Source organism: Staurois parvus, unplaced genomic scaffold, assembly GCF_062004578.1.
Source record: "Staurois parvus isolate SC_StPar_1 unplaced genomic scaffold, SC_StPar_1.0 ptg000243l, whole genome shotgun sequence".
Classification (NCBI taxonomy): Eukaryota; Metazoa; Chordata; class Amphibia; order Anura; family Ranidae; genus Staurois; species Staurois parvus.
Genome location: NW_028318039.1, coordinates 3,803,398 through 3,825,066, shown reverse-complemented (window position 1 = coordinate 3,825,066; position 21,669 = coordinate 3,803,398). Strand labels below are relative to the sequence as shown.

Below are 21,669 nucleotides of genomic sequence, written 5' to 3'. Positions count from 1 at the left end.
TGTAGTAGTATATACATTATATGATGACGACACACAAACACTGTATACCCTGCAGGGTGCAGTGTGTAGTAGTAATGATGATCATACATTGTATATACAGGATGTAGTAGTATATACAGTATATGACGATGACACACACAGAGTGGTGTATGGTAGTTGCGGTGTCTGTCCAGCAGGGTGCAGTGTGTCGCTAGGAGGAAGCGGCCAGAGCAGAGTGTGCGCTCCCTCCCAGCATGCTCCGGGTGCGGGTTGATGAGACGCCCGGAGTGGAGATATAGCCGAGCGGAGAGAATGAACTAAGATGGCAGCAGTGAGCTTTCGGGGCCGGTGGTGAAGGCGGCGGGCTGTATAGACTGTGTCGGGGCTCGGACGGTCGTCCTGGGAGAGGCCAGGCCAGTGGTGTGTGTGTACGGGGACGATGGTGAGAGGCTCGGGGCGGGGATTGCGGTGATTCCGGGTGTACGAGGGAGGAGACGGATCCACCATCCTCATCCTCCTCATTCCCGGGAGTGCTCCATGCTGGCTCTGGACTGCCACACACACCCCGCCTGATCCGAGCACCGAGGAAGATGATGTGCGCAGCTACCGCCCCCCCTCCTCCACCCCCACCTCCTCCGGCCGCCACCTCCGGACCTGGCGGACACGGCTTGTTCCCGGTGCCCCCGGCTTCCTGCATGGCGCCCATCAATGTCTCCGGGGGCCCCGACGTCTCTCCGGCTCCGCAGTCTGACTGCAGGGGCCGCTACCAGCTGCTGCTCTCCGGCAAGGCCCTGGCTGAGCGCTACCGGCAGATCTACACGGCGGCCGTCAATGACCGGGACCAGCAGGCTGGACAGACGACTAGGTAATCCCCATAGACCCCCCCCAACCCATAGTGTGTGTGTACAGGGCCCCCTCCCCTCTCCCTCTGTTGTCGGTATGGGGTGGATGACACCTGGGGCAGGCGGCTCAATATGGCTGAGTGTCACTATGGGGATGTCACAGGTGAGCTGGTGACATAATGACAGCTGTGCCATCACATGGGGGATGGAGGCTCCTCCAGACCACCAGCACTACATTGGGGTGACAGATCAGGAGGCAGCTGATGGGATGTCCTTGTTCCCAGCTCAGGGGGACAAGGCTCTGATCACTGGCCTCACCATGGCTGGGGGGTATTTAAGGTTACCATTGCTACTATTTGCTCATCAGATGGGGTTTATTGGCCTTGCTATTGAAAAGATCTTATAAGCCTGGTATTTTTTTTTCTATGGTGTCATCTGCAGACCTCTCTGATGATTTACGGTGTCATCTGCAGACCTCGCTGACAATTTGAAACGCAATTCCCAAAGTACTCCCAATGCTACCCATCGAGATTCCCATTATATTCAGTGGTGCCTGTTCACACCTGAGCATCACGAAGCTTGAAGCTTCTTTGGGATGTGTCCAGTTATTTTTGGCCCCCATAGACATCAATGGCATCTCCTGAAAAGGCACAATATTCTTGCCTCTCCTTCTCCTAGTAACTAGCTTTCCATTGGCTAAAACCTAGCCACTCAAAAGCTGATAACATGCACAATCACCTGAAACTGCTCATGCTCAGGTGTGATTGGTGCATTCTATGGTATGTAATGTCTAGCTTCAGCTGAGATCCTGGTGTCATCTGAGTTGTCAGTGTGGCCAGCGTCTGTACAAGTGACAGTACAAGGCCATGTGACCTTGGTAGAAGTTACCCATTTGTTCTTTTGTTTAAAGGTAAACATGTGTAAATGTTTTGTGATGGCTGCATTTAGACAGCTTTAAGTGTTTTGTAGAGCGGTGTATTTCAAGGGTCTCTCCAAAGATGATAAACTCTCCTTTAGTAGGTTCCTACAATCTATTCTCAGTGGCAATAGATTGAAAATCCTAGCTTTATGTAGGGATCCTGCATTTCACCTGAATAAGACCCCATGTCCTGTGCCTGGCCAATATTGTTGCTGGTTCTCCAACTATTGCCAGTATCCTGAAGCTGTAGTGCTGATTTTATATATAGATATATAGAGAGATATAGATATATATATTTTTTTTAAACCAACGTTCTACCATGCATGGTTTGTGTACTATGGCTTCCCTCCGCACAATGTCATGTCAAGCACCAACATGTTTAGAGTGCATATGTGCAAACTGTTTGTTTGTGGCCCCCCTACCTTACAGTGCACATACATCAGTCTACCTGCATATCTTCACATTCCTTGGATAGAAAAAAAGGGACATTACTGTGGATTGGTGGCCACATGACCCCCCCCCCCCCCCCGATAGGTAGTACGGAGAGAAGTTACCCATGCATGCGCAGTGTGCTCTTTCTACTGCCATCACAGCAGTGGCTAAGCTCAGCATTGTGCAATAGAGTGACAAAATTTGCATGCTTTAGGCCTAACACATCCTGCCATCTATGCAGAATGGTGGAAGGACACCTACCTAGGAGTTTTTTTAGATAAGCATGGGAGAGCCTACAGGTTTGCCATTGCAAACCCTGAGCAGTGTTATTTGTGTGGTGGTTTGTCTTTTTTTTTTATTGTAAATGTAGCAGTTGTCTTTCATAAAGGTGAGTTTTTTTGCCAAAGGTTGATGTCAGGTTTTTTTCTAGGACTTCAAGGATCATTCCACTAGCAGACAGATTCATCCAGTGGTTGAATTCCTGGGATCTCCAGCTGAGAGATTTATGGCTTCACAACTTTAAAGTCTGCACCATGTATATTGTATGTGGTTGCTCAGAGGTTGTGGAGTGGACCCACTCAGTTGAATGGGTAGAGTTTGGCGGGTGATATTGGCTGCTGAACACGACACTGGGTTTCATTCTTTCCATGGCTTTGAAGTGAAGCAGCTCACCCATGGCATTTATACACCCTGTCTGCTGCCTTTGCAGCTTTAAGGGGGTGTAACGGCAAAATGATTTTTACCCTAAATCGTTCTCTGCATGAAGGTAAAAAAAAATTCCCATAGCTCCCCTCCCCACCCCTGAACACTTACCGGACATCTCTCACAATCCAGCTCTGTCCATGCTGGCAGCCCTGTTCTAATGCTCTTTTTGCAGTCACGGGCTTCCTTGAGAGTAGCAGTTGTCATAATAGACTCCTGCTGCTGTCAGTCAAATCCTGTGAGGCGAGTGGGGGCCTGGCCAAGCCCACTGTGTGCATCTATGGATGCACACAGCCCAGCTCAGGAGCGCGCCCACACAAGTGCCCCCATAGCACATGGCTTGCAGGGGGGCCACTCAGGGAACAGGAGTGACCACTGACAGTTTAATATCACTTCCAGGGGGAGGAGTTGAGTGGTAGAAGGGCAACTCAACCACATGTTTTACTGACCACCCCCGAACAGCAAATGTAAGCAAGTCCCAACTCAAATACTCTTAACTCAAAATAATAAAGTATTTTATTGTACCTAATCCATTCTGTGATCCTGAAAGAGATTTTCTATCCATTGAGTGAGAAGAGTTCCGTTTCATCTTTTTATTTTGGGCAAGGTGGGGGTAGGTAATGTGCAAAGCTGGTAGAGGTTGCGGGGAAACAAATTGTATACCTCTCATGCTATTATTTACCTTGGCCTACAGTGCAGCACAGTTGCACACTTGTTACATTTGCTGAAATCTCAACTCTGGGGGGAGAGAGGATAGAGCCCTCCTTGCAGTAGGGTCCCCCCTACAATGGTTTAATGCCCATTTATGCCTAGGGTACCAGTAACAGACTCTTGCTTGCCTCATCTCTGTCTGCCTGCAGCCAGTGCTTTCTTCTCCTTGACGCTCTGCCGTGTAAATAGTCTCTCAGCCTTCTCACATACAATGCTGAGCTTTTGGCCCTGCATTGTATGCTTGGTGGTGTCCGTGCCTGTGACTGCTGAATAATGTATAGCCAGTTTAAGATGTTCCATTTTCTTTTTCTCGTTTAAACCAGCAGGTTGGGGAAGAAAAAAAAGAAAAAAAAAAAGCTTGCACACAGTCAAGGTGAATGGGGAATCCTTCCTGCTGTAGTATTGTAATCTGACAGTGGGGAGCCTTCCCTGCCATCAGAACACAGTGATCGGTGTTGCCTGCTACAGCCAGGGGCACTGATCATTTGGGAAAAACTCACCAAGGCAGTTGTACACAAGTCAATCAATAGATCAGCTTGCGTACAACCAGCCTGCCCATATATGGATTGAAATTTGCCCGATCCTTGCTGGACTGCCCGAATTTCGATCCATGTGTGGCCCAGTGTTCGCTTTAAATTGCCTATCTCAAACCGGGTTTGTTTAAACAGCAGATACAGAGGACTAGGCTCCAGTGAATGGTACATGTTAAATCCATAGATAGTTTAAGGCCTCATGTACACAGGGCGTCTGAATAAATTCTGATTCTGGCCAATTAAATGAATTAACGCGCAAGTGCTTGAGACCTGTAAAAGGCATGCCAGGTGTTTCTTCTGCCAAAACACTGCTGTCAAGAAGAGGAGCATTTTTTAAAATGTCCCGTGTGCATGAGGCATAAAAGGTATAGGCTGCTGAAGTTCTATGCAAATCTAGATCCCTCCATATTTTTTTTTTTTTTTTTTTTCCTTCTTTCTGTGCCTGCACATTTGAGCTTTGCCCTGCTCTCAGCTCTTGAAGGCCTGGGAGAAGGGAGGGGCAATATCAAGCTATGCCTTGGTAGAAAGAGTGAGTTGATAGAAGATAAGGGGGCCATTTGTAGCTCCTATATGTCTCCTGCTATAATGCTGCCAGTGTGACATTGCTCAGGCTATTGTCACATAGGTGACTTTGTAGCAGCTACCAATCCTTTATTTACCGGTAATTTTTTTTGGTGATTTGTAGCTAGTCAGAGTCATTGATGTTGCTGGCTACAATGTTTCTCCATATAGCTACAAATCTCAGGTGTGCTACGTTCACCATCAGCTGCACTGGATAACACAAGTTGCTGGTGATTCTGTAGATGGCTCCTAATGCCACAAATTTGATCAGCGACAGAACTACAAATCACTTGGACAAAGACATTACAATGACTGCATTTTTTCCCAGCAACAAAAATTGTTAGTGTTACTAAACCCACAACAGTAAAATCAGTCTGTATATGCAGTAAAACATGCTTGTTATACTCCCTGTGGGACCTAAAGGATTAACCCTCTGCATTGTGTAAAAACTCCCCTTCTTCCAGTGTTCTCTTGATGAGACATATCGTGTGGAGTTGCTCTGCACAAGCTCAGTTTGGTGTGTATTGCTAGAGGGTTTTTTCTTTTCTTGGGAGAGTGCATGTGATCAGCACAGGGCCAACTAGCACTGTTCAGACAGAGGTCAGGGGTCCTGCATCCCCCTAGAGCAAAATGAAAACTCATACGAGCTTTAACCAGTGCTCTGCTGGACACTGATAGAAGTCACAAGACTGCTCTAACTGCTGATGAGAAAAGGTATTTAGCAGTTTATATTTTCTAAAATAATTGTACTTTTGGCTATAGTGAATGCAGGCTCCTGGGTTTAGTAACATTTTAAGGCTGTCAGGTGGGCAACTGTGCTAACACCAGGACTGTGAGCGTCAGAATATCTAAGAGGCTGACTATGGAATCACTTCCTCACTAGCTGAGATGGCTGATTCGCTGTCCTGAATGCTGCCAAATCCTGATCGCTAGTGATGGGAATGACATCTTGCTGCCTTGGCTAGCAACTGAGAGATTCCATAGGGACAGACAGGCAGCCTCTCGGTGATCCTGTCTCTGGCAATTGCTCAATATCTAGCAACAGGATTGGTAGCTTCAGAGTCTCCTTCTGACATCCGCTTAAGGAGAGCTGTTCTGTAGCTGCTGCAAAATTGCTGGTGAGAAAGCATCACTGTACTCCCTTAGCCAAGGAGGGAGCCACATGTGACAGCAGGTAAGTGTTTATACTCCTTGCTATGTTCTCCAAAGAGATTTTGATGCTGGCCAGTTCTTGCAAGCAATAGAATTGCCAGTGTGACATTGTCCTTAGGGTTAACATAAACTTAAATAACGTCCTTCTAAAATTGTATTTTCAATACTCTGGGTTTAAGAGTTTATGGAGCACCCTACATTTAGCTTTTGGCTGGGGAATCTTCAGGCTGATGGCTGAATCGGGCTTCTGAGCACTGCTGTACCTCTATATGCCATCTTAAAGCTGGTTTTAATTACCACCATTTTCCTAATCTGCAAACTTGCAGTAAATCTTTTGGAAGCTGTTGCTGGCAAAAACTGTCAGTAGTCAGAACTACCTAAACTTCCACCAGAAAAGTGTCCTAAAGACTTTATTAAATTCCTCGCCATTGAGTTGTCTCTGCAAGAGTCCTGAAGAGTCAGTCAGGCCTCTTCTGCAATTAAAGCCTGTTTGCTCACAGTTTCTTACAGCAGAGCTGTATTTTGAATGGTGTGGGGGTTTTTTTTGTGCCATTGAGCCTGGGTTCATAAATATGTGGTGCGGTATATCGCATGTGATTCGCACAGGAACCACACCACATTCCTGTGCAAATCACATGCGATCTGTGTGTAGTGTGATTGGAGCTATACATTTTTTATGGCTCTAATCGCACCGCACCAAAAAGGTGCAGGGTGCTTTTTTTGGTTTGCACTAGAATCGGATGGCATGGGTATTCACACCTATGCGATCCAATTCTGCACATCGCACCATGTTTTGTGGACCACTTTCGGGGTGTTAACATACACATCTGCAGTGGTTTGCATGAATTGGGTGCGATTCTGATGCGGTGTGGAATTTGCGTAGAAAATGCTGCAAATTCCATGTCCGTGTGAGTCAGAGCTTAATCACATGCTTCTTTGTAGGGTTAGTTCACCTTTTGCATAACTCGCAGCACCCTCTCCACACCCCTGGTTCCCAAAGCACTTACCTTTTTGGATGATTATCCTCTGCTGCCATGGTAGCGGCCCACCCTTGAGGCTGTGTAGTACCAATAGTGAGCAAGCATTGGTCATCACTGACTTGGGACCATGCTGACCAATGAGAATCTTTCTGAGCCCTCTTATTTCCATGAGAGCATTAGAAGAAAGAAGGGTGCAGAAGAGTGCTTTTCAAATGCCCGATACATGACAGGCACAGGCAGCAGAATATAATCATCCAAGGAGGTAGGTACAGCAGGGCCAGGGGGTGTGTTTCTATGAGGGGTCAGGGGGAGGGGTGTTTTGAATTCTCCTTTGCATGTGTGGTGCAAAGGTAAACCAATCCTTTATGGCCCATTCACACTAGAACAGTGACTATTGTTTTTCTGCACTGGAAGAATGCCAGTCACCATGAGGGCACATAGAAAACCTTTTTTCTGTATACCTCAGTCTCACTACAGCACAGTTCAGAGGTGTGATAAACTGCAAACATGCTGCATAATATTGCACTGCATTTTACTGTGCTGCTGTTCCCAGACACAAATGTCACTTTGTACAAATAAAGTTCCTGAAGGAAAAAAAAAGCAGTTTGATTCTGTAAAATGTGCATACATCGCCCCCTGCTGTATGTTACTGCAGCCTGAAATGGACAGGTGCCCACACACAACCACTCCATAACAGAGAAGCTTGTTGAAAGTACTAACCTCCAAGGTTAAAGTGGAGTTCCAGCTGAAAAAAAAGTACAAACACTGTAGCTGCTGACTTTTAAAATACAGACGCTTACCTGTCCCTCAGTCCAGCAGTGTCCTCACCAACGTGGGTTTCACCAGCTGTCTTCTCTCCTCAGGGCCGACATCTTCAGGCACCGGCTGTGACAGCTTGCGGCTTCACAGCCGAGTGCCCACTGTGCACGTGCGAGTAGAGCTGCGCTTTGTGAATGGTCCTGTAGTCTTCTGGGACCTGACATTTGTCCCAGAAGACTACATGGAGAGAGGTGGTGGGGTGACCACCAGTGGGAGCGGGTACCTGTCAAATTCGTGTCCCCCCCACACCCCAAAGGTGCCAATCCTTAATGGGGAGTGGGGGACCAAGACTTAAAGCGGAACTTTCCATTTTGGGTGGTGCTTGGCTTTAAATGACTTGGCCTTATAAACACATGTCGAAAACTTATAATAACTTTTCCCTTCAAGCACAGGTTAGGTGGCATGATTGATTTTGTATGGCAAGCCTTTCTATGTTGTCTCAGTGTAGACTTCAGCCATACCAGTGAATAATAAAAGGTTATCTATGGTTTGTGTCCCCCTTCAGATAGATTTTAGTGCCTGCTGACATTTATGGAACACACCATATGTTTACTGGGATCTTTGTGAAATACTGTAATGAATTTCCATATTACCTCGTGAGTTCATGAAATCAAATATGTGCAGAAAGACACACTATCTTTTAGATGTTTTTTTTTTTTTTTATCCCTACAGTTTAGAAGACCTGTGACGTTGTGATCATTTTGGGTCCATTGACATGTGCAGGCGCATATTACGCTCTGCTTTATGCGCACCTGCTGGTATGCGTTTGTGCTGCGCTTTTTTTTTTTAGAACACATTACGCTGTTTACCTTTTTTAAACTTTGGCTTGATGTACACTAGCAGCTCCTAAACTTAGGTTTAGGAGCTTGTGGCATTTTTTTTTTTTTTTTTTGTATGCCAATCCTCCTAAACGCCACTCCATAAAAGCCTGTGTCCATGTACACATAGGTTTTTAGCAGCGTTTAGGAGCTGCCACATTTGTGAGGTTAAACTTTCCTCTCCTGAATGTGGACAAATTGCGTTCAGGATAAGGAACATTTTGACTCTCGCCCACGGGAGAACATAAAATGCATTTTGCTGTGGCCGTGTTCTCTCTAGGCTAGTGTACATGAAGCCTAATGTCACAAAATATTTCCTTCAACTCTGAACCGCAGTGCATTGCAATGTGCTGCATAGAAATGCAAACTGCTCTACTTTTTTGATTGCACACCAGCGCAGCACATTGGTGTGAACTGAACTTGTAGGGCGTAAGGATAATTCCCTATGCTATGCATTTTGACTGTGGGTGGGTGGTGCCAGTGCAACCTAACAGAGTTGGTGTGGTGTGGTTTGTAGACATGATATGCAAAGCTGTTAACTGCATGTCCAAGGCTTTTTTTTTTTTTTTTTTTTTTTTTTTTTTTTTTTTGAGTCCTGGGTTTGATCTCTACCAAGAATGTTGGTGTCATGGAGTGTGAATGCTCCACTCTTTGATTTCTTGAATGGGTGTACTAGATGCTCTGGTTTATTCCGTAATACAAAAAAACACAAGATAATAAATTAGCTCTGTGTTTTGTACTGTGATAGGGACAGACGCTGTAGGCTTTTCAGGGAGGGAACTGATGTGAATGAGTCAATGGGGTTGATTTACTAAAACTGGAGAGTGCAAAAAATCTCTTGCAGCTGTTAATGGTAGCTAATCTGCTTCTAACTTCAGCTTGTTCAATTTAAGCTTTGACGAAAAAAATCTGGAATCCGAGTAGGTAACATGCAGAGGTGCACCAGATTTTGCAGTCTCCAGTTATAGTAAATCATCCCCAAGGTTTTCTGATGCCTAAAAAGACTTTGCATATTTTAAAGCGGGAGTAAACCACCAAAAAAAAAACCCTGTAAAATGTCATAATGTGCTAGTATGCATCACATACTAGCACATTATGAAAGACTTCCCTTAGAAAGAAGCCCTCCAGTGGCGCTCTCACTGCTGACAGGTCTTCCATCTTCACCCAACTTCCGTCCGGGTTCCTGGAATCTGGCCGCTTGATTGTCCGAGCCGCGATGACTTCACTCCCACGCATGTGAACGGGAGTCTCGACCATGGCACGGAGCTCTGAAGGAATGACACTGGTATGCCGTTCTTCCAAAGCGCGTGCGTCAGTATGTCATCTGCTGTAGGGTCACTGAATAAACCGTGCACGTCTAGGAGATATTCCTTGTAACCTACAGGCAAGGTTTACTATACAGTACACTTACCTGTAGGGACAAGTGTCCAGTGGGAGTTCACTTCCACTTCAATATGCTAAATCCGTTAAATTGCATTCGATTTTGTGGGCATGTTATGCATGGAGCATAGAAACTGTGACACATCAGTAGTCCTTCTTTTTCCTTTTTCTTTTTTTTTTTTTTTGGGACAGTGATAATGAAGCCATTTATTACTACCTAATTGTTTTTGGCTCCTTTTTTTAAATCATAACTGAAATCACCCAAATGACCCTGAGCAAAAGTTTACATACCCTGGAATGTTTGGCCTTTTTACAGACCCACAAGGTGACACACGGCTTAACACCATATTCACTCCTAAGCGTTTTTCCAGAAACGAACTACAGTCTATTTAACAATTTCCTATGGGACATGTTCACATCTCCGCGTTTTCACCCGGTGCGTTTTTTGGAAAGGGTCAGGGACATTTTTTTTTAATGCAAAAAGTTGCGTTTTTGTTTCTATAGACTTCAGTGGAAATGCTGCAGAAAAGCATGTAGTGCGTTTCTGTCGTGTTTGCCACGTTTTGTGTTTTAAATCTGCCTAGCAACGAGAGAACGTGTTAAACGCACTGCAGAAACCGATCAAATGCAAACTGCATAGGTGTAAACCTAGCCTTAAATGGCAATTAAATCTTCATTGTTTTGAAGGAGCACAATATGATGATACTTGAACTAAAATGAGCTGTATGGTTGAGTTAACAGAAGCCTTTACTGTGCCAATGCCACAAAACTGCCTGGTTACAATTACCTGACAACACCTTGATATCCCTCACTGGGCTTTTTTTGTGGCATTGGTGCAGTAAAGGGTTTCGGCAACTCAACCATGCAGCTCATTTTGGTTCAAGTATCATTGTACTGTGCTTCAAAAACACCACTCTGTTTCCAGAGCAGCCTGTACTTCTCTTGAGAATACCTGTGGGTTGTGTGGGTTTTTTTTTTTTTTTTTTTTTTTTTTTTTTGTTTTTGTTTTTTTGGATCCCAAACAATTCTTCTGGCAGTTGTGGCTGCAATCTTTCATTGTTTACCTCACCTTGGCTTTGTATCAAGAAATCCTCAAATTTTCCACTTAAGTGATTGAACAGTACTGATTGGCATATTCAAGGCATTGGATATCTTTTTATATCCTTTTTCTATCTTTGTAAGGTTCTATTACCTTGTTATGCAGGTCATTTGACTTTTTTCTTTCTTTTTCTGTTGCCCATGGCTCAGTATCTAGCCTGGTCAGTGCATTCACGTGAGAGCCAACTAACTCATTGACTTCAATTTATGCAGACACTAATTGGAATTTAAAAAGCCACATATGTGGGAAATGAACATTTTGATTGCCATTTTAACTCATGTGTATCACATTGTGTGCCTCTACCAAGGCCAAACATTCCAGGGTATGTAAAATTTTAATCAGGGCCATTTGGGTGATTTTCTTTTATTAGGATTTAAAAGGAGCCAAATAGCTACTACTGTATGTGTTAATAAATTACTTCATAAGATCACTATACTTAATTAAAAGGGTTTTTGGCATGATCAGTCATATTTTCAATATAAATACCAAAATGTCACGACTTCTGCCAGGGTATGCAGACATTTGAGCACAACTGTAAGTATTCCACTTGCTAAGGGAGATGTGGTGACATGCAGATGTACCATAATGCACTGGAAGGCACCGTGTGTTACCACAGAGTACCTCACTGCTGTGCACATACATGAATGAAGTGTCATGGTGCTTCATATGAAGTGTGTGGGTGTTTTTTGTGTCTTTTTTTTTTTTTCTTTCTTCAGGGGGCTCTCTGGTGACTCACTCCTGATTGGCTGAGGCTGTCAATCATAGCCAGTGAGCCAGTCGGTAGAGGGAGGGTGAAACTAAGCTGCAGCTCTGTGTCTGCATGGAAACGTAGAGCTGCGGCTTGGGAACCTGCCTGCTTGGGTGCCCCTAGAGCAAGATGCTTGCTCTGGGGGCATTTGGCAGGAGGGAGTGGCCAGAAGCACTGGCGGGGGACCCAAGAAGAGGAGGATCAGGGCTTCTCTTTGCAAAACCAATGCATAGAGCAGGCAAGTATGACATGTTTTTTTATTTAAAGAAAAAAAGACTGATATCACTTTAACCCATGCATCGGGTTGACCTCACTCTATGGGTAAATTTACTGTGGCCAGGAGTGGAGCTTTAAAACGTAATTGACGATTATTATTATACAGTATTTATATAGCGCCAAAGGGTTTGCTCAGCGCTGTACAATAGCAAGGTGGACTTAAAATGGTTGTAAACCTCCAATATGAACAAACCATTTCCCTTTTATAGTGTGTACCCTGTTAAAAGCACAAAGCATAATTTCTCTCCGTTCCTTTGCTATCAACATAAGTTACTTCTGACAAGTTTCCCTGACGCTAAGGGAAAAATGGTGACCGGAAGAACCACCAGCTGATTGGCAGCCTCATCTCTGTTCCTGTGAGCTGTACGGAGGGGAGGGGTCTTTTTTTTTTTTTTTTTTTTTTTTCTTCCCCCTCCAATCAGCTCTCCACAGAGCTCTCCAGAGTGTAACTTAAGCTCTGGTGTGTGTTTGTGTGTTCATCTTGGTGTCACCATAGCAAGCCCCTTGCTATGGAGGCACACAGTGTCTGCGCTCCATAGACTTGTGCAGTGGGACTTGGCCCCGCCACCCCCTCTTCCTCGTCACAGCATTGACAGCTTGATTCATTGATTGACAGCAGCAGGAACTAATGGTTCCTGCTGTTGCTTGAGAGCTGTGTGAAGAGGGGGAAGAGATGCAGCCGTGGACAGTGCTGGATATGTTCTCCCTCTCTTCCCATTCACACAGGGAAGAGAGTGGGCAGAGAAATAGAAAAGGTTTTGTTACTAAGGTATGCTATGAATGCATGAAGGTAAAAACCGGTTTTAGCTTTATTGACAAAGGGGCATGTTGGAAATTTGTATTGATCAGCCTCCACTCAGTGTTTTCAGAATACAATGTTCCTGGCAGGAAAGGGGGTCTCTATCTACCTTGCTTTATGTGTATGGAGAAATCTGTTAACTGTGTATTGTCAGCTTTGAATTGATGAAGACAAAGATAATCAGGCAATTAGCATTTTGTACATGGTCTGCAATGGCCACACACATTTCTGTCAGTGCCTTTTCCCTTTTAGTGCAAGCTGTCCCATGTTGAAAGGGAAAGTTTTTTGTTTTTTTTGTTTTCTTTGCTATTAACGCAAATCGTAAAGTGTAGTTTATAGAGATCTTCCTGTAATCATTGCCTCTAGATCCTACCTTGGTCTGACTCTGCTTATCATAGATCTTTCATGTGCTGCACACTGGGGGGGGCACACATTCTCTTTAGAGTCTTCTGGCTGGGCTACGCATGCGCAGTTCAGGCCCATTCATTTATTTTAAAGGCCGCCTACCTGAGTGATGCTCAGTGTAGATCAACAAGTGTGGACAAATAAGTATCAGTAAGTGATCTCAAAGTACACTGCTCAAAAGTTAAAGGAACACTTTGAAAACACATCCGATAAAAATCTCATGCTTGATATCTATACTGATATGGACTGGGTAATGTGTTAGGTATGTAAGGATGCCCCATCATTTGATGGAAATGAAAATTATCAACTTACAGAGGACTGAATTCAAGTACACCCTGGAAATCAAAGTGAAAAAAAAAATGATGCAGCAGACTAGTCCATTTTGCTGAAATTTCATTGCAGCAATTCAAAATGGTACTCCAGTAGTTTGTATGGCCCTGACAATATCTGGGCATGTTCCTAAAAAGACGGATGGTGTCCTGGAGTATTTCCTCCAAGATCTGGACCAGGGCATCACTGAGCTCTTGGAAAGTCTGAGGTGCAACCTGGTGGTGTCGAATGGAATGTCATTGGGCTCCACCTGTAAAACCATTCCTGTTTTGGGGGTCATCTCATTGTTGCCCATTTAGTACACCTGTTGATAATTTCATTAACACCAAAACAGCTGAAACTGATTAACAACTCCTACTACTTAACTGACCAGATCAATATCCCAGGTTCATTGACTTGATGCTGATTAAAAAGTGTTCCTTTTAATTTTTTTGAACAGTGTATAAAAATAAGAGGGTCAACGTGGCAGCTACACAAATGCCAGTTTTAGAATGAGAATCAGCAATGGCAGCATCATATTTCTCTTATGGCAGGGTTTCCTTCAAAGGGCATCGGTAAGCATATGGGAGCTTTCAATGCTAACTTGTTTCTGAATCACTGGGGCTGTCACCCTTATCTTGTCACTAGATGCTGAGTCAGTGACCTAGAACAAGTATGTCATATCAAGTGTCCTGATGTATCACTGGATGCTTGCCCCTTTCAAGTCACAAACTTAAAAATTGTATCTACAAAGGCAGCTCCCATTCTATTGTGAGCCTTCCTTCCAATGTAGTACTAAAGGCCCCTTGTTTTGGAATACGTTTGAATTTAGTGCAGCACAAAAAATGATTGCTCACAAATATCTAGACATATAGATTATACATTTCTCATATCTGGTCAAATGTAACATTGTGTATTCATTTCCACATTTTGTGTGAATTATTTTTATCCTACTCCCATAAGTCTGAACTCTTGTAAATGTACTTTGAGAAGATCCTCTCACATTTACTTGAATTCTGTGACCCTTGTATGTCCCGTGAATAGGGACTGCTGTGTTACATAATTCAGAGCCTGCCTTCTGAACTACAGAGGTGCTAAGAGGAGTTTCAGGAGGCAGTGCTTGCGGGTAGCAAGGTACATTGGGACATGTAGTCCTTTTTGGAGATTGAAAGTAAACTGCAGAGGAGAAGCTGCAAAGCATGCAGGGGACCAGGAAGTTGTGGAAAGAGATGGCCAGCAGACGGGGAGCACTTGTAACATGAAAGGAGATTTTTCAAGTAAGCTTATCTTGGATTGTCAAATGGAACTATTGTTTTGTATTACCCTGTCAGCTAGTTACAACCAATCATTTTGGCTGTGTACTTGCTGATCGGCTGTGGCCAATCACAGAATTGAGTCCTGTTTACAAACACACAGGACTCTGTATACGGACAGTGATCTGAATTGTTTTTTTTTTTTTTTTCTCCTTGCTTTTCAGGGAGAAGAAACAGCCAGATCTGTGAGTAAAAGCTGCACACATTACATACATTAGGCACAGTTTAACCCTTCATTGCTCCTTTGTTAACCCCTTCCCAACCAGTGTCATTAGTAGCATTATCTCTGATCACTGTATTGGTGTCACTAGTGATGTCAATGTCCCTCCCCAGCCAGTGTCTGTGCCAGATTGCCTGTTTCACTATCACCGTCACACTATAAGTTGATTATAACTGCTTGTAATATAGCATCTATGTCTGCATAAATTCCAGTGCGTGTATCCCATGGTTTGTAGACGCTTTAACTGCCACACAAACAAATTGGTATACGCTTTATTGGGATTTTATTTTTTACCAGAGACATGTAGCAGAATACATGTTGGCCTAAATCCTATCGTGTGCGTGTCCTGTTTTTTTTATATTTTTAAAAAACCCAGTGGTGATTAAATACCACCAAAAAAAGCTCTATTTGTGTGAAATTTCATTTGGGTAGAGCATTCCATTTATATTTTATTATAGGTACTTTATACTTGCATGACTGAGCAATTGCCAATTAAAGTAGCACAGTGCTGAATACCCTAGTCATGAAGGGGGTAAAACTTTCCACAGGTCAAGGGGTTAATGGTACCCTAGGCAAATACAGGCTTGTAACCCTCAGTGTGGGGGGCAGCTCCACTGGAAGGGTCGTTTTGAATTATACAGGATTTATGTAGTGCCAACAGTTTGCTCAGTGCTTTACAATATAACAGGAGACAATACAGTTCAATACAAGAGGGATAGGAGGGCCCTGCTCCTTGGAGCTTACAATCTAGGAGAATCTCCTCGGTGCTATGAAATAGTCCAGTTTGAGTTTTAATCTGAATGCAATGAGGTTTCCCCCCCCCCCCCCCCTTAGTTATAACTAAGATTGAAAACATGTTGGTGTGTTAAGGCAGTTTTCCATATAGGAGGGGACAGGATTTCTTCATTGTAATGTAGAACAATACATGCATTGCCACAGGAAGCATTTAGCAGCTAAAAGTGGGGTAACCAGTTATTGATTGTGAAGGGTCAATTACTTTTTCACACACATGACTGCACACAGTTCATACAAGGGGAATTGCTTAAAAACAATAATGCTGTCATGTTCTCCACTTTATGGCTTTATTCATGTACTGTTAGCTGAGCTGTAAATATAGAGTGCTAGAACGGGGATTTCACAGTGCCTGTGTGCTATCTGTTATGACAATCAGCAGATTTGGGCAGCAGTGGGTAAAGAAATGAACCTAACATTTTATATAATATTGTCTGAGAAGATTTAAATTGATTTGGTATTTGAACATGTGCTGGTGTATGTTACACACCCTTCCTCTGGCAGGATGGTGGGGTACTTCTCCCCCAGTAGTTTCTGTCACTTTACCCTGAACAGTCCCATCTTTCACTGCAGCGGGACTTTTCCATGGAGCACAAGTGTGGTGATCACAACACTTGCAGCCCTGTAATCAAGTCAGTACCTTGGTGTGGACCGGTGGCTGCAGGAGGCTGTGCATTGCACCTGCTATCCACTGATCACAGTTGTAGGGCTTTACAGAAATATTACATATCCCAAAAAAAACAGACTTTTTTTTTTTCTGTGCGTGTTTTCCTTTTTTTTTTTTTTTTTTTTTTTTCTTTTCATGTACATATGGATCAGTTTTTTTTTTTTTTTTTTTGCACAAAAATGTGGCCTTTAACTTGAAGCCTCTGCTTTTCCCCAGGCACTGGTGACCTAGCCATTACTTTCCAGCTGCCTCCTGGGAAGACTAGGTAACCAGCGCCTTCCAGATAGTTCAGAGCGCAAAAGCGAATTCAGTAAATTCCTGCACAGACACCTAGCATTGGCTAAACGAGTCCAAGCCATACCAAATCACAGAAGCGTGCGCAAGATCTGGCATGGCACAGACATTTATGATGGCCTTGCCCATATGAAAATAAGACGTAGAAGCTGGCCACTGATGTAAAATGGTGATGCATTCTAATGGAGCATAGTGGACAGAACTATGGATTATTGTTACATAAATGTATGAGGCAAGTAACTATGCCTATACTGCCATATTTCCAGCAGAAAATATATAGACATGGCTGTTTAAAAAAAAAAAAAAATAAAAAAAAAAGGGGGGGGCGGGTTTATGGTTCGCTTTAACGTGACATACATTTACATGCATGTGATGTACCAAACTGGTCAGAATTGGCTATAAGTGTTTGAAGTATAATGCTTATTATCAAGAAAACCCTTTTATCTGTTATATTGAAGCACCATCATGTATTGACAGATTTGCATGCTATCAGTAATCCCAGAATCAAGAGCAGACAAACAAACAATGATATGCATTTTTATTTATTTTTTGAAAGCTATTCCGTTTAAACATTACGGTTTGCATGCAGTAACGATAGTAAGTGGAGAGTGCATCAATTCCTTCTCCATTCATTTACGTGTGTGTGTCTAGGATAAAATGAGAAATGACATGTATCTGGTGTGTTTTTTTTGTTTTTTTGGACATAGTGTGTTGAAATTGAATTTTGCTTTCACAGCAAGCTTTTGGTACAAAGCCAGGAAAGGCATTCGAAATTGCCTCAGCCTTCTGTAGTATTAAGAAATGTTGGGTTGTGTCATAGTCCTAACCACAGGGTCATTTTATTTCTTTGTGGTGTTTTTCTAAAATCTTCAAATAGGGATGTTTGTCAAACGAAGCACATGTATGCTACATGCTTTTCTGGGTTTCTTTAGGTAAAACTGTAAGTTAAATGTCCAGGTATCTGACGGAAGACATGTTTAGTTTTGACTTCATTACCATATGAAGATGAAAACGAGCTTGGCAAATGTGCTTGCTGATATGACAGCGTCTGCCGTGTTTTTGTTTCAGGCCCTACTATGGGTGTGGCTGGGTAACATGAGCAGTATGTCTCGTCATGTTGGCATGGTTTTGCTGAGCCTGCAGGTTTTTTGATCGTATGCTGCAGTTCAGTTTGTTTGCTATTTGCCTCCCAATAAATTAAGTGCTCACAGGGAATCTGCATTAAATGTGACTTTTGTTTTTTAGGGTGTGAATTGGTTAGACCAGATTTACTTGATTTACCAAGATCTGTCAAGAAGCCTGCTTATCTGAAACTATAAAAAAGGGACCACTTGCACCCCCCCCCCCCCCCCCAATTTGCAGGGAACAAATTGCTTTCAGTACATTGCAACCTAAAATGTGCTAATTGTTGACCACCTGCATTCCCTCCTGTAATAAAATGTAAAATAATTCCACACGTGTAATGTCAGGTGCACCTGAACACCAGCAAAAGAGAAGACTTCAGGGCAAGAGAAGGAATTCCTTGTCTGGTCATAGGAGGCAGGATGGGGCTGGTTTTTTTTTTTTTTTTTTTTTAACAATAAAAATCCCCTCTTCGCCCCCCCCTTTCCCAATAAAGTAAAAAAAACTTACTTCATCAGAACATTTTATGTACATTTCTCAGTATTGTGGCTGCCTGTTAGGTATAACTTTGACTGAATGTCCATTTTATAAAGAGGGGAGTTTAACCTATAGTTCTACTTTAACACTAACATTACATAATGCAGCTATACAGTGTACTAAATTAAATGTTGGGTATAAAGGGTTGTGTGTGTGCAACAAACTTACCTGTGTTTTGTGAAAGAGCAATCCCACAAACTGTCAGTTTCCCATAACTGAGGGGAATTCTTATAGAAATACATAGACTTAAGTGGAAAAACAAACGCTTTTTTCTATAAGAACTAATGTGAATGGAGACTTGTGTATCCATGTCCATAGACATTAGATCATTTTATGCTCATTTTTGATCATCCGAAGCCCTGTGGAGGATGTGTTTTATGGGCATCGATATAAATGGCATGTAGGTGGGTAATCCTATTTTCAATCCTTTCCTGTAAGATTGAAGAGCGAGCGTTTAAAAGCCCCTTTTTTGCAGCTATTAGACATGTGGAAAATAGCTGTCTTGGCTGCTATTGGTTACCGCCATGCTGTGTGTGGGTCCCCCCATCTCAGAAAAAGGGCTCAATTGTATAACTAAAGTCAGAGTCCCATTTGGAACAGTTTCGTTTGGAATGGCCTTGTTTCTCTTCCATTTAGTACAGCCCAAGTGGTGTTATATTTATTGGTTTGTATATTCATAGGCTGTGCAGCTTTTGAAAGGGTTCTTCTGTCTGGACTAGGTGAAAACCCAAGCTTTCCCATTCTGTATATTCAGGCGCAATTGTGGGAGGGGTGTAATTGAATTTTCTGCTGGCTATCAATAATGTTGGTGATGTCTGAGAGCATTCTACACACTGCACAATTACATCATAGGTCTATTTCAGGATGCTGACATAATTGTGGGTTAACCCTTACAGTAAAGGAATACGGTGCTTTGCCCTCACACCAGTACATCTGATGTCAGATGCTCAATAAACCATAATCCTTTGTTCACATTTGAGTGTGGTAGTAGTTTTCATTAATGCATAGTCATTAAAATTTAATCAGGTTATTGTAATTCTAGGGAGGACAGAATCCTCCAGCTGAGACCTTAAAGCAAAGCTGAACTGCCAGCTTGAAGTATTAACTAAAGCTAATGATGAACAGAAAGTGTCCTAATGTGCGGCAACAACCCTTCATTTCTCATCTTGCACTCTGGTGACCGCTAAAGCGCCTCCCAAAAACCTGAACCAAGTATTCTGAGCAGCTAATCGCTAGGCTTGGGCTCTCACAATGGATGGACTTCAGAGGCCTAGCTAGATACTGGCATGTAGGCAGTCCTGGAGCTCCAGCAATGCTGTGCAGTTGGGGAGAAGAGTGAGAAATGATTCATCACATTTATGGTACGTTCTGTGGTGTGTTGTGGGGTTTTTTTTTTTTTGTTTTTTTTTCTTTTCTTTCTTTACTAGCCTTAGTGAATATTTCATGCTGGCATCACAGGTTTGTTTATCCTGGTCTGTCAAATGGCTATGCAACAGCAGAACATGGTGAAGGGTAATATTGAGGGTAGTCTGCACAGTTGCAAAGGGTAATTGTGTTGCCATTCTGTCTTTGCATTGTAATTGGGAGATTCAGTAAGTGTTCTGCATGCAAATCTGGCTTGTTTTCACATTCACCCTTCAAAAAAAAACCAAACCAATTTCTACCGACAAAATAATTAATGAATTCTCTGGCCTGTTAATAGGGTCAACCATGAACTTGTGCTTTTACCCCATCCCCACCATCTGCACATAGTTGCCTTCCACTTCCCTTCATTTCCCCACCACTATCCACTGGTAGAGAGCCTTGTGTAAGCTCCAAGTTGGCATTTAGAGCCTAACAAGAGGCTGAGGACTGTACATACTCCCCCACCCCCCATGTGATAAGAAGGTGAGTGGGTCACATGTACTCCCATACCTGAAAGTACCTGGAAATTTTAGTTTCTTTCAAAGTTGCAAGTTTGAGCTGATGTTTGGGGCTGTCATCACTTCCCACTGGTTTTACACATATATGTTGCAGCACAGAGGTGGGCCTTACTCCATGCTGCCACGTGTGGACCAATTTTCTGCTCGGAGCGTGGTCAATTGCTCACCCATAGTACTATGATTATGTTGTCACCAACAGCTCCTGGTCACTTAGCAATGGTTGGCAGCCACTAAAATGGGCTCCTGATCATGTGGTCACCCTGACAGGCGGTGATCATCTGCCTCTAAACCCAAAATGCCTCTGGTGTTAAGATCCTCCTAAAGGGCTGGGGGGAGGCAGACAGCTTTGGACTGCATGGGGAAAAGCATAGGTTTTACTTTAAGTGTATTTTAACCTTCCACTGGTGAGGTAAAATGTTAAAACCCTTTTGTATATTTTGTAGTTTGGCATTTGGCGGTTTAGACAATGAATCTGCATCATCAAGTCTGTTCAGTTAACAGGGTGGTGAACCAGGACGTAGTATAGTGAACTTTCTGCCTGTGGCAGGGGGTTATGTAAATGATATGAATGGTTGAATAAAATGTTAAAGCCTTTGGCAAGTGAGGCAGTAAACGTATTTATTTCCGTTTTATGTTTTTCTACTCCCATACTGACAATTTGCCCACTGTTACCTTCTTGCCACTTTTTTTTTTTTTTTTTTTTTTTCTTTTTTTCCTTGGTTATAATGAAGTATGAGGGTAACAAATTACTGAAATATTTGGAGGGTATGGCATCTTAGAGGATCTTCACCCTGTTTATAAAAAAAAAAAAGTCTGCAGCTACAAATACTGTAAAAGACATTTACAGTGATGTCCTCACCCGATTCATCCCTTTGCTGGTCTTTGGATCCAGGCACCTACATCTTAACTGTGGCCAGCCCCAACTGCTTGTGGCTTCACAGCCTGATGTCCACTGTGCATGCTCAAGCTGCACTATGCCTCATGAATGGACCCCACACTCTTCTGGGACCTGTGACGTGTCCCAAGAGACTGTGGGGGGGTGCAAACGTCCACTCCGATCGCCTAGGTGGTCAGAGCAGAAGTGGGAGCAAGTACCTTTTTCAAAATCGGTTACTTGTGTCCCCCTCCCAAAAAAGATATTCCAAATATGAGGGGGGAGAGAGAAACAGAGCTTCCCATTTTTGGGTGAAGTTCCTTTAATTTTAAAGGGTGTATCCTGTTCTAAACTTTTGATGTTTTTAGATGTAACTTTTACATGACAGCCTCTGCCCTCTGTAGCCTTTTCCATGTTAAAGGCCTGTGTTGGGTTCTTTAGAAGAATGGAGTGGAAATGTTTCG

General features: G+C 43.2%; 1 protein-coding gene across 18 annotated transcripts in view; it reads left to right on the top strand.

The window, feature by feature from the left end:
* Positions 1-216: 216 nt before the first annotated feature.
* The window catches only part of MYCBP2 (MYC binding protein 2), a 304,426-nt gene continuing 282,973 nt past the window's right edge, over positions 217-21,669 (top strand). For 16 of the 18 annotated variants that reach the window (XM_089680411.1, XM_089680398.1, XM_089680410.1 and 13 more), the window contains exon 1: positions 217-844. In XM_089680411.1, the coding sequence (XP_089536537.1) occupies positions 570-844 (275 nt within the window). In that variant the 5' untranslated portion in view covers positions 217-569. The remainder of the gene's footprint in view (positions 845-21,669) is intronic. The other 2 variants (XM_089680412.1, XM_089680409.1) reach the window with 1 other exon arrangement.